Raw genomic sequence first — 14,419 nt, 5'->3', positions numbered from 1 at the left:
AGGAATTGCTAGGAGTGGAAATTACTTCATAGGTAGATACATTTGATAGACAGATGACAATATTGTAAGTAAAATGAAACCTGGAAGAGAAGTCCCAAATGGAGGAAGCTATTTGCTATAGACTGAGTTGTGTTTCTCCAAATTTTATACATTGGAGCCTTAACCTTCAGTGTGATGATATTGGAGATGGGACATTTGGCAGGCAATTTGGTTTAAATGAGGTCATGAGGATGGGGTCCTCATGATGAGAATAGTGCCCTTATAAGAAGAGACCAGAGAGCACTCTCTCATATGCTTTCACCTCTCTTCTCCTCTCCTCCCCTCCCCTCCCCTCCCTTCCCCTCCCTTCCCCTCCCCTCCCCTCCCCTCGTCTCCTCTCACATCCCCTCCCCCTTCCTCTCCCTTCCTCCCCTCCCCCTTTCTCCCCTCCCCCCCACATGAGGACACAGCAAGAAAACAGTTGTTTACAAACCAGAAGGAGCGTCCTCACCAAGAACCAAATTGTCTGGGACCCTGATCTTGGACTTCCTAGCCTTCAGAACAATGAAAAATAAATTTCTGTTGTTTAAGCCACCCAGTCTGTTTTAGCAGCCTGAGCAGAATAAAACACCATCCGAACATATAATATTGATGTAGACAATCTCCCATTTTTTTTCTCATCAAAAAGGGGATATTTGAGGAAGAATGTGGTGCTTCCCTTACATGAGGACAATAGTCATTTTTAAAGACAAGGGACATGAGCCTGTGTGTCCCGGATGAGGCAGCCCTGATGATTTTGCTGGCACCTTTAAAAAATATATACACTTATTTCCATCAGAGTCAACAACTTTCTGCTATAAATGTAAGTTTCTTCTCTTGATGAATGACAGAAGAAAGGGACATATTTGACTTAGATAGGATTACATCATTGAAAAAAAAGTATTGTTTTACTTTTGGGATGCTGTACTGAACTTTAACTGATAAGAATTATAAGCTACTTGTAGACAGGTGCATGATAATGATGCAGTCATCAAAAGACCTTATGAAATGGCAGTTCCTCCTATTATTACAAGTGGACATGATCACCTCCTGGCTATCAACTAGGGAGGAGAGAGAGAGGGAGAGATGGAGGGAGGGAGGGAGGGAGGGAGAGAGAGAGAGAGAGAGAGAGAGAGAGAGGAGAGAGAGAGAGAGAGGAGAGAGAGAGAGAGAGAGAGAGAGAGAGAGAGAGAGAGAGAGAGAGAGAGAGAAATGGAGGGAGAGAAAGCTAACTAACATGCACTGAGGGCTTTCCAGGTATTAGATACTTAGCAAGGTATTTTACAGAAATGCTGTCTTTTTAGGCTGCTCAGAAACCCGGTAGGAATTTTAGTGCTTATTTTAGACCCGTTTGGATAACTTCCCAAAAGAAGTCACTCAGATGATGTGATAAAGGAAGATTTGAACTTTTGTCTTTTTTCACTCTATCACACTTAGTACATCTCATTCAGAATTTTCTCTCTCATAGTGCCTTTCATAAGGACTTACACATAAATAAATAAATAATAATAAATAAATGTGTGAGCTATATAAAAGGCATTTGCCATCAGCAATTGTGGACAAAACTAAAGCTAAAGCGTGCAATACATTTTTGATGGTTGTAATGTATTTTTCAATGTCATCTATGGAGATGCTCTTACTGAACACAGTTTGGATCTGGAAGACGACACCTTTGTTTATTTATTTGTTTCTTCCTTTCTTTTTGTGAATCTGTGCAGTATAACAATAGCATAACATAATTATTCCTCTTAACTTATGTTTCCTGAGAAGTAAATATAATACATTGAACAAGCTTTTCTGTTCAAATAGAATATTTTATCCTAATTTATTTGAATAACAAATTTATGTATTAATTAGGTAATGATCTTATGCTTACTTTTATAAAAAATAAAAATATTATCACTGATAAGAGAGAAAGGTTCCTTCCTTCCAATTTTTCTTTCTCTTTGACATGGATGTTAATTTACAACTTGCATTCTTTACAAAGCATTTGTGCCAGATTTCACAAGTCAGAATGAAGGAAGGGAGCAGGAGTGCCGTGAAAGAGTACAAGTACTTAAAGTTCATCAAAATATGATCATTAAAATAAAAAAAATCCTTTGTCTTAATTTCAGGTAATGAGGATGTTAATGATATATAAAAATGTTATATATTTTTAATTGTATGTATTTTATAATATGATTACATGATACATATTTAGAATTATCCTATTCAGTGTCTAACGAGAAATGGAATACAAAAATATTATTAATATTTACTAGCAAAGAAGCAAGATAATTTAGAGCAGTCTATTAAACACCATTTATGTAACAATTCTTCAGGAGAATTTGGAAAAATTTTCTTGGCATTTTGTGACTTAAATACTTCTTTTGGATTTTTTTTTTTGCAGTCTCGTAAAAGCCCATTTTAAGTCATTACACTTTCATTATAGTACACTTATCTAGTCAAATTCAATCTTAAAAAGCACTTTAAGAAGCCTGAAGAACAATTCAACATAGCACTGATTGATATCATATACTAAAATTTCCCCCAGAGTTTTCCTTTCGGTTGGGTTATAAATCTCTTAAAGATACTGACACCCTCAACTTCCCAAATTAAAATGAAAAAGGAAAAGAAAAAAACCCCTATTGTACAGGCAATTAACAAATGCACAAATATGTACTAACCAGTCTGGATTACAGTTCCATCTTTATTCTGTCTATTGACTGTATTTGAAATATTGATCACTTTGTTTAATATTAAAAACTATGCTTTTAAATTCTTGATAGAGAATATGATTTCTACAAGAGGTTGTCAACTGCGTAAGAAACATGTTTAATTGTGACTAATGTTTAGTTATTTTTTTTCCTGTTAAAATTGGTCACTCTAATAGGAAATTGCATTACTGGTCCCAAAATGCTGTTATACCTTCCTTAAACTCTGTGTTTATAAGGGAGCAGTTAATGCTTTTAAGAATATCAATCATTAAAGAGTAAAAATTTTTATTACTATAAGTGGTCATACTTTCATTCCTATGAAGAGACTTGAAGATAAATGCTTTAGGTGAAGGAATAGAATAATAATTCAAGAGAATGCTCAAGTTTATGTTGGTCATTGTGTCATTTAAGTTTCTTCACCATCCAACATTTTTATAAGGATTCCTAAGAAGTCGTTAAATTCTTTTATTTTAATTTCAGCATTTTTCTCTATTTTGATTGGTCTTCTCTTTGTTTTGCCAATGAATAATGAAATACTCAAGAGGTAGACAGTAAAGGTCATAAAAGTAGAAGAAGTCTTCAAATTCTCCACCAAATTCTTGAGGCCTAAGAAATATAGAGTTATGCTTCTAATTCTATAGATGGTTTCCGTATCAAAGGATTTGATTAGTGTGTCAGTATTTGATTAGTGTGTCAATAAATTTAGGCCTCTTGTATATCCTCATTCTAGGTATTTAAATAACTAGACTCAGGTAATGCAAATTTCAAAAGGCAGCCACTTCCTCAAGTGGAGAATCTGGCATGTACGTCATTGAGCACCTTGGCAGCCTTATTAAAAAGGACATAACATCCTGGATGCCAAATGACCACAAACATTTAAAACCTGAACTTGTGAAAAATAAACACAGGGTGAAACCACCCTTGAAGGTCATGTGGAAGGGAATGCTTTTCTTTACTCACCACTGTGACGTTGAAAGCATACAGGAGATCAAAAGGCAGGGCAGCAATTAAATCAATGACGAACCAGGTTGTGACATAGTGGATGCAAATTGATCTTGCTTCAAAGATAACTTGGCCAGACTTGCTGACATAGGTTGTTCGGAAATTTAAAATAATATCTGCTTGGGAAAAAAGATGAGAAAGAGAAGGAAGAAAGAGAGAGAGAGAAGAAGGAAAGACAAAAAAAAAGGAAGGGTGGAAGGAAGGAAGGAAAGAAGACACACAGGGAAGAAGGGAAGGAGGAAGAAAATTGTGTAAAATTAGACAAATGATAACCTCTTAACATATTTCAGATTCGGTAATATCCAAAATACTCTTCTTGACAGATTCAGTTCAACTCAACAAACAGGTATTGAAGAAAGGTGAAGAAAGAAATATTTTCTGAGCACTTAATACAATGAAGACACTGGGTCACATGTTAACATAATTAAAATAAATAATAGCAATAAAATCAATAATCATCACTTGCTAAATGCTCATTATGTACCAGATGCTGTCCTAGGAACTTAGCTTAGGTTATTTTACTTACTTCTCAGGACATCTTCTGTAGCAGACAGATGTTAAATATGCAGAAACTAAGTCTCAGTGAGGAAAAGAAACTCATCTATGATTATATTGCCAACAGTGGCAGAGATGATTCTGAACACAGGCATAACTTGTAGACTGTATTTTTTATACAATATCGTACTGCTTTATTCCATGTACAGAAGTTTTACTAATCTATGTGCATATGGAATTTGTCCCTGTCCGGAAGGTGTTTGTATTAACAAAGTACCAGTAGTTTCTTGTTTGGATTGTGGCTTAAATTCTCCATTGCATTTTGATGGAAGATGTAATTGCTTTCAACCTTTCCCTACATCTTCCCTTTATTATATTGTATATTTATATTTATTTTCTATTTATATTTTATTATCTATTTATTGAACATTTTGTGATGTATGAAGCCCTAGAGAGCACTGGTCAAGTGATAGTCATAGCCATGTGGATCATCTTACGCTCACTCCTGCTCCCTGTGAATAAGTATCTCTGAGTCTGCCTTTTTAGTTCCAGGGTTGAACAACATTAAAGCATTTGGAAAAGTTACCTTGTCCTTAATTTGTTTTAGAGTTGAGTACAACCAGTCCATAGGGAATTTCAGGATTGGTACATACACCTAAGGCTAATAATGGTTGAGCATGTTATGGACTGGTGAATCCGAAAGAAACATTTCTCCATAGAATTTTGTCCTTGGGGAGTGCCATGATTCAGTGACTCAGGGTCAATGGAGGGAATGTGGGAAGTGAATATCCCAAGCAAAGAGAATAGGAATTTAAGGAGTTACGAAGCAAATGCTAAGCTCTGAGTTACATAATAATTAGATGAATTGGAATACCCTTTACAGCTAATTTAAACCATTGAAGATAAGTGGAATAGTGTTATATGAGTTTAGACATTTGTTGAATAATACTGAATGTCAACTGTAATTGAAAAAAAAATTTTTAAAGTGTGATATCATGATGATTACTGATAAAACATACAATAATGTGCATGTTACATTTGTATATCATTTTTACTTTTAACTTCATATTCACATTCGTGGAAGGCAGAAGTCTAAGATGACCCCTTAAGACCCTCACTCTCATATGATCTCTTCCCTGTGAATGAGGGTGAATTGAAACCCGTGAGCATGATCGGATTGCAGTATATGGCTAAAGGTGGCCTAACCTGTGTTCTTCGCACACAGTACTGTTCTAGGCCCTTTATAATCATAAATCTCATTGACTCCTTACAGCCATGCTAGGAGATAGGCACTTTTATTGCCCTTTTTACAGATGACAAGCTGAGGCACACAAGACGTCAAGTGACTTGCCCAGGGCCACACAGATAATGACACCAAAGCACAGGATTAAATCCCTTAGCTAGTTAGTGAAAGACGGAGACTCAATTCCAAGTCTCCTAAATTCCAATTCAGCACTTTGGGCTTTGGTACCTTAAGAGGGACCAGTCACATTACAGATTTGGATGTAAGTTCAAGTTGTCTCAAAAACAATAATTGCTCTAGTATATTGTGACTAATGTTTTCAAATGGCATTGTCATATTTTTTTGTCAAACAATAAAATTAGCAAAATAATTCCATTGTTAATATTGAGAATACAAAAAGATGAAGCTAGAGGATAAGCCACTCACAAAGGTATGAAAATAATCCCAAGGCAATTTCCACTGCAGACAAGATGCTGCCATGGCAAGGTACCAGGGCATCATTGAAGCATGGCCACCATGAGGGGTACAGTGGAATGCCATGAGGTTGTTATGGTAGCCTGTGAACTTTTCGTTCTTTCCCTTTAACTTTCTAGACTCATGTATTCCTGCATTAACAAAGCAGCCCACCTAACAAGTCAGGCCACCAGCTGTCGAAATAAAGCAGAGATTTATTTCAACTTCATAGTTTCCAAAAGAAAGCTCATGATAGGCATTTAGGTTTCCATCTCGTAAGTGAGAAATACAAAGAGTTGTTTACCAGGCTTTAGTTTCCTCCACACAAGTCAAGTCTATAAATTCATTATAAAACTGAAGGGATAAATTCCTTGCCTATTTACTAAATGATTACTAGGTCTAACACACATTTCACAGAAAACCCACAGCCACCATCAACAGACCTGGGGCACTCCCCTGAATGGAGGAATGAATGAAATGATTGGCCTTTGGTTGATGGATGCAGCAAAAGTTTTAAAGCCAACTGATTGACTAAAGAATAAAACAGAGGTGAAGACTTCTGAATGGAAAAGATATTTTCTTGAATGAGTCATTACAAAATATCAGTTTAGAAAGCTTTTAAAAATTAATTTGTTACTCAGTTGAGTGAATTGGATGAAAAGAAGATATGCTAATTTTAGGTTTCAAGAAGAGTAATTACAAGACTTACAGACAAATTGTGATAAAAGTAAAAAATAAAAGCTAATTTTTAAAGTCTATGGATACAAATTTATTTTTTTAAATACATGAATATCTTAGGTTTATTTCAGGCGAAAAACCTAGATATATTTTATATTCTAAGATTCCAGGACTATGATACTATTGTGCAAAGACTGTAGGTTTATCCAATGATTAGCATTATTTTTGGACACTGATTTCTCAAAAATCTAGTTTTGTCATATATCATGTTTCCCCGAAAATCAGACCTAGCCAGATAATCAGCTCTAATTTGTCTTTTGGATCAAAAATTAATATAAGACCAGGTTTTATTTTACTATAAGACAGGGTATAATATAACATAATATAAGACCCGGTCTTATATTAATTTTTGCTCCAAAAGATGAATTAGAGCTGACTGTCCGGCTAGGTCTTATTTTCAGGGAAGCAGGGTACGAAGCATGGACATAGTTCTGGTGTATTGTGATTCATAAAACTTTTTCGTATTCGTTAGTTCATGTGGTTCCCGTGCCAATTGTCTTTCAGTTGTATTGTACTACTCTCATTGTCATTTTACCAGTGCCCTCAGATATTTAAAGAAATCTCCTTAAATTTATGAAGGAGACTTTAAAATTTTAAAGTCATGAGGACAGTAAGCAACAGAAACAGGGCATCTTTTGATACTCGATTCCATTTTCTTTTCATTATCTTAAAGATTTATTGCACTTCCAAATATATTTTGTAGGGAATAACAATATGTTTGTGCAGGAGAATGCAGTTCTGAGTGTGCTGTTGGATCAGATTCAGCATTAGCACCACCCAGGTAAAAAAAAAAAAACAGCACACATTAAATCAGTGTTTCAGATTTGAATGTGGGGAAAGAAGGAGGTGGTAGTGGTGTTCCAGAACCAGGAGAACTCAGTGTTTGTAAATATTCCCTTAAATGAAAGAGCAGAGAAGGCTAGTACAAGTTCTTTTTTAAGACCGAGGGGAGCATAGAATCAAATGATTGTGATGAGGAAGAAAAGAGTCTTCCAGATCTGGGGGTCCTCATGAGTGGATCACGGGGGCAAAGTGGAGCTTCCTAAACATTGGTTATAGCTGATTCTTCCCCTAGGTGTCTCATTTCCCATAAGGTTTTGTATCTTTGGCAGATTAGATCAGCAACTGATTAAAACGTTATAGTCAGAACATGGTGTCCTCCAGGCACTCCATAACTTGCCTGAAAGGCAGCAGTATGGTTTTGATTTTGAGACATCTCGAAAGCGTAAGTATGGTTTTCAACTTTATGTACTCTTTAATATCCAAATTTTTGTGTGCAATTTTCCTTATTAATTATTTATTCTCAGTGTGCACCATTGTCCATAAATATACACACATATACACATATAGAGAATGTGAATCAGAAAGAATATCCTAAAAACCATAACAAATTAATTCATAAGAATATAACATCTAGAAACCTTAATGTCTCATGTGTTTGTATATGCATAAACAATCCTTTGTGGCACATGGTGCTGATATCGTATGTAATGAGTAAACGAGCAGGGCATTAGAGTACTGCTGTACATACTCTATGTGATTTATAGAATTTCCAAAAAAATTAAAATATACCCCACCAAATTTAGACAATAAAATTGAATTTTCTGATGATTCAGATAGCAGTTACTTGTTTTGATGGATAATCAATTTACCTTGTTGTATTTCAGTTTTATATAAGCTTGATTAAAATAAAGACAAATAATAGACAACTATGTACACATTATGTTTTTATATTATTAGACCTCCAAAAATACCTAAAGACTTCCAAAAATGAATGTTTCATTTCTCTCCCACATTAAATAGCTATGTATATAGACTAAAAATCAGGAAAGTTAAACTCATTTTTTCCAGTTGGATTTCCGTGACAGCTATGTGATTAGAAAGTTCCCCTCCTCCCCCCCAAAAAGGTTAAATTAGATATGGCATAAATTAGTAGATTTCTTTTCTTTATTAGCACGCATGCCAGATGGGAAATAATTTTAAAATCATATGGCTTACTCATTAAAAAATAAATTAAAATATAACGGTGTGCATGAGAACATATGTACCACATACAAATAATTAATTTCTTCATTTAGCCATTTCTTTAAAAATAATCAATGTAGTACACCGTGGGTAGAGAGACATTTAATTAAACCTGCTGCCAGACTAATATTCTAACAACATTCTGTCTTCTTTTCATTGCCTGTAAGGCTCTCCTTTGAACACAGTATGATGTCACAGCAATTTGCGCTACAAGGTGTGGGAATAATAATTGAGAGCTGATTTATGAAGAGGCTTAAGGGACTAATAATCCTAAAAATGATTGTAATTGATTGCCAATATTAGTGGATGAGATTTTCATACCACTGACCCCTTGCTCATCTTGTCAGCATTTTTCCCTCTTGCTTAACTTAAAGTGAAAGATTTATGAAAAAGAAAGGACAGCAGACAGTGAGAAACAGCATTTAAGAGCAACTTAAATGAAAAGCAACTTAAATGAAAAGTATTTAGAAAAGGTGAGGCCGAAAGAAGGCAACCAGATGGACCGAGGGGTGGTTGAGGCTGATACTGGCTTCTGTTTTGTACCAGGGTGGCCAGTGTTACTATGGTGGACTCTTGCTTTGCGTTTGACCCTCAACATCACATGGACCAATAAAAAAGGGAAGAGGTCCCCTAAAGGTCCTCTATCCTAATTCTTGTCAAATAAAGGAACTCCCTCAATGTCATCCTTCATAAGGATGTGGTCCTTTGAATGCTTCCAGCAATGGTGAGTTCTCCGCTTTTTAAGAGCACTGTCTTAGTTAGAAATGTCTATCACTGTAGTTCTTACTTTCCTCAAGATGCCTTCCTCCTTGTAACGTGCTCTCCTTGGTTCTCGTTTTGTCCTTGGCGGCAATACACAATACATTGTCCTCTCCTCTCCAAAATCCCTTTCTATAAATATATGAGAACAGTCATGAAGTTGCCTCAGTGACCCAGGAACACACTTCCAGTAGATCTCTATTAAAACCACGACTTATTATCATACTAATGATTTTATTATTGACTTTGTACATTGCTCTCATTTTATTGTATCAGTTTACTACATCAAAAGACTTCCATTAAACATGCACATTGGTATGTGAAAAAACTACCAATTTTGGCTCCCTGTAAATCAGTCACTTTTCCAGTGATAGGCAACTCTAAATTTGATATTGAACTTTAGAATTAGTGGATCATTTTTAATAAAAATAATTTAATGCCTAACATAAACCTACTAGAAAACCATGATTTAAACCAAGAAATCATGATTTAAACCAAAAACAGTTATTCTGTTGATAGTTATAGTTATCAGGTGGTAAAATTTCTAAATTTAACTATAATAAAACTATAAGGACTATCATATCTGTAATGTCCAGTCATCAAATTTAAAAAAAACTTAGAGTCTATTGATTTCACATGAAGTAAAATACTGATTATCCACATAACAAAACAGAATTGATGAGACTGAGATAAATAAAAAATGTTAATGTTCGTTCCAATGTAAAATCCAACATATATATCCTCAAAGAAAAAAAATTTAGATTAAATGTTTTATAGTTACATATCAGTTTATATTTTAATTAGGACTTCACGTTCATTTTCATATTTGGGGAAAATAATATCCTTAGGATTTGTTGTAGTTAGCCCTTGCCCATCCTGACTGACAGGTATTCCTAGAAGGCTATAGAGCAGAGTGGCTAACAGTGAGAATCTGGAGTCAGATTTCCTAGGTTGTAAACCACTGAGCAGGTATTAGTTGTCACTGCTGTTATTTCTACTAGTAGTACTACTACTACTATTTTATGGGCTTCAAAATTGAGAAAGAGAGACAATGAAAGAGTTAACTAAGGGTGCCTAACATATTAATGCTATTAATTGTATTGTTACTTTAAAGACCTGATACACATAATATAGTGGTGCTAAAATGATAATAAATAATAATAATGAAAATGATAGCAGGTAATATTTATTAAATTTTTGCTGTGCAATAGGGATTGAGTTCTTTACACATATTAGCTATTTTGATCCTTTTCTGGTCACAATGAAGTATGTTTTATGTCCATTTAGCAATAGGTTATAGATTTAGAATGAACTTGCCTGAGGTTATCCAACTAGAAAGTGGTAGAGCTGGAATTTGTACTTAGAGTTTATCTGTATGCTACCAACCAAACATTTTTTTATTATCTTCCCCTTCTTCCATCCTACGAAGGGGATTCTTATGGTGATATCAATAAATCACTTCTTGAAATTTAGGTAATTTTTAGTCAGAAAAAGACAATAGTTAGCAATTTGACTATAGGTTTCTATATACAAAATTGTTCAATGTATTTCAAAAGAAAGTTGTATTTTAAAATTCATATATATACTATAAAATGAACTGGTCTTAAGTAGACAGCTTGATGAAATTTCCCAAAGGTGACCATCTTTGTCTCACCACCAAGGGATAGATATATAAATAGAACCAAGACATGAGAAGCCTCTTTTATGATCTTACCCAGTCATTAATACCTCCAAAATGTCACTGTTGTCCTGATTACCATAGATTAATTTTGTTTAATTAGTTAGAAATTTTATATAAATGGAATCATATAGTATATTAATTACTCTTGTATATGGATTCTTTCAATAGACATTATATATGTGATTTTCATTAATTTGGTACCATGATACCGTGTTTACTATTTTTAATTGCTGCATAGTATTTCATTGTATAAGCATACAGACATTCATTTCTTCATTTTATTACTGATGAAAATTTGGGTTGTTTCCAATTTGGGCTATTATGGTTAATGTTCTTAGATGATTTTGAGAATGGTGTATTGCAGGAGTCAGGATTTGTATTTTCCCAGGTGAATATCCAATTGATTCAGTATCATTTTTAGAAATCATGATCATTTCCCCAAAGCACTTCAGTGATACTTCTGTCATAAATCAGGTGATCATATGTATATGTAGATCTGTTTCTGATCTCTATATTTTGTTCCAATGTCCTATCTGTTAGATACCAACTTTTATTGCACAGTCAGAAACAGATGTATCAAGCTCTATTTAAGAACTAGACTAGCTTTTAAAATATAACTAATATGTTTGACCTTTCATGTAAAGTTTATTTGTCACAAATCTGAAATGTTAATGTTTTTAAAAACCTAAATGGAATAAAATATTCAGCATTTGAAATAATGGAGCCATGCTTAAGAAAAAAAATAGATTCTCCCTTAAGCACATTATGATTTTATAGTTATTTTTTATGAGTGCCATAAGTAGAAATTGTACCTATATTTGTGTTATGCCCAAATTGCATTTCTACTTGTGGTTTTTGTAATTTGTTCTATTTTTAGTCATTTTGAACAGTAAAATCACAAAAAGATCAATATTATGAAGCCACACCCATCTGATTTCAGTATCGTATGAGTTAGGACCAGGCATAATGTCAAAGTTGGGGCACAAAGTAGTTCTTTGCTCTAGTTGTGTTACTGAAGACAATGCAGTCAAAAGGAAAGTTGGTAAGAAAAGTAGTGTCTATTTTTCATCACTTCTCCCTCAGGATTATTGAGGGGGTGGGGAGAGAAAGAGAGAGAGAGAGAGAGAGAGAATGAGAGAGAGAGACAAAGAGACAGAGAGACAGAGAGAGAGAGACTCCCAATGACAAGTCAAGTCAATATGACCAGGCATTGAAGAACCAAGAATTCATCATTGTAGATGGATCATCAAAGCCAACATGGGAAATCACAAGGCAAGCAGAATTAAAAGTCCAAATAATCACATGTGGAACTCAATGAGAGAGCAGTACTAGAGTGGGACAGGAGGAATTCCAGAACCAGTGAACTTTAAGATGCATTTGGGTTACAGTCAGAGCCAGGGTGGAAGATGTACTCTAGGCAGTTAAATCTGTTTTTTGCAAATGTACAATATCAAAGAGATTATCAATTAAAGATAGAGCCTTAAAAAACAACAACAAAGTTTCCAGTTATTTTTATTTGTTCGTATTTAATTTTGAAAATTTTTAAAAGTTCTTACCAAGTTTATCCTTTAAACGTGTTGTATGATATTTCTGAAAGGAAAGGGGAAAAAACTGCTCCTGTATCTGTTTATATAAATAAAATACAGTGCCCAGAGTTTCTCAGTGACATTCCAGAGAACAAAACATAACTCTCAAAACTTATCAACCCTGTGTTTTTCTACTTATTTTAATTACTTATTTTTATGTATTCTTTTTATGTATTTTTATGTATTTTTATGTACTATGTAGAGGGTAGTGATTGTTGATATACAGATGAATAACTAATATTTTACAAAAACACATCTACTTGTTCAAAATAGTCTACTCAGGAAAGGTCTTGTCCTCAAATTAACCTTTTGTTGCATAGAGAGTTTTACTGCTGTGTTTCTAGCAATATGGATAAAACTACATTGTTTTCTGCAGGGCTAGAGTCAGAAGGTGATACAAAATTCAGGTTACTTAGGATTGAACATGCCACAAACTGTAAGACTAAGGATTTATTTGAAGATGTTATTTTCTGAGGCATCACTCAAACAACTAAGCAATACACATGTTTCATTTGTCTGTCACTAGTATGTTAGTTGATTTGGGGTAGTTTTGTTGAATTCTAGTATCCAAGCTAATGCTGTTTGCTTAAGTAGCATTTGAATGTCCATCAGTACTGATACTATTCTGAATATATTTAAATACAAGCAGGAATGTCTTCTTTGATTCAATTTCTTTATAAACTGGGATGAATATTACCATCAAATTTAGTTCTTAATTACATTATACTATGTAAGGTCAGCCTGGGAGATATTATAAGATAGAAAAAATAGGAAGTAGGTCTTTGCAACTTCAGTCTCCTCAAAGAATTGTTGTAAGCTTCAAATGAGATAATGTAAATAATTGTACTTTAAGTATTCTAATATTTTTTATAGAAATGAAATATAGTCATTTTCCAAATCAGACTTAACATCTGTTTTATTCAGTCCAATATCTGACTCAGCCCAAGTGAATTATAATCTTCTTTACTATCATAATCAATTCCGAGTTACAATCACTTTCAAACATTGAACATAAACTTAATGAACAGCTACTGTATACCAAACACCAGGAATCTTCATGCTCAGATGTGCTTCTAAGAGTATGGTGTTTATCCAATGGCCCTGTTTATATTAGGTCTCTTCACATATTCCACTCCAGCAATGAATTTCATTTTGCCTGTATGGCTAGGCTGAGGTAGAATTATGAATGGGTGAATAACCACAAGCATAGTTTATTTTTTGTTGTCCCCTTGGTAATTTCTTGGTAATTCTCTGTCTAGGTGTTCAGCCCTTGTGGTCTCTTATCCCACTTTCCTATCAATGTCTCTTCTCTGATACACCTTCACATTCCAAGACTGGTGTGGACCAGCTCTACATCTATTTCAAAATACACCACAGATGTCCTTCTTGCACTCATGGAATCATACTACATCTCTTGAAGCAAGGCTCCCAGTGCTCTTTTACTACCTGGAAAGAGTTTTTCAAGCTTAGACAAATTTCCCCAATCGTGTATAAGCTTCTCAGACACAAGTAGATGCCGTCAATTTCTTCAGCATGCTTTTCATTATCCAAAGCATGATATCAGGTTTATATCAGGCCTGCCTTTAAATAATCCGTATTAGTTAATTGATAAGAAAGGTTTTTAATTTCCTGGTGGTCACTATGTCTAGTTGAGTTGAGGATAGACATAGTGAGTTGAGGCTGAGTTGAGGCTACAGCCTCTCCTTACATCTCTGTATGTCCA

At 34.4% G+C, this 14,419-nt stretch overlaps 1 protein-coding gene across 1 annotated transcript in view; it reads right to left on the bottom strand.

Annotated features, from left to right (window-relative positions):
• The window catches only part of KCNH8 (potassium voltage-gated channel subfamily H member 8), a gene marked incomplete at its 5' end in the record, with an annotated part of 310,088 nt that overhangs the window by 114,608 nt on the left and 181,061 nt on the right, over window positions 1–14,419 (bottom strand). The window contains one exon of the mRNA XM_081072214.1: window positions 3,675–3,832. Coding sequence (XP_080928340.1) covers window positions 3,675–3,832 — 158 coding nt within the window. The remainder of the gene's footprint in view (window positions 1–3,674; window positions 3,833–14,419) is intronic.

This window comes from Rhinolophus hipposideros (genome assembly GCF_964194185.1).
Source record: "Rhinolophus hipposideros genome assembly, chromosome: 14".
In the NCBI taxonomy this organism is placed as follows: domain Eukaryota; kingdom Metazoa; phylum Chordata; class Mammalia; order Chiroptera; family Rhinolophidae; genus Rhinolophus; species Rhinolophus hipposideros.
Note: the sequence above shows the minus strand (reverse complement) of the source record. Positions and strands in the feature narration are given on the sequence as shown.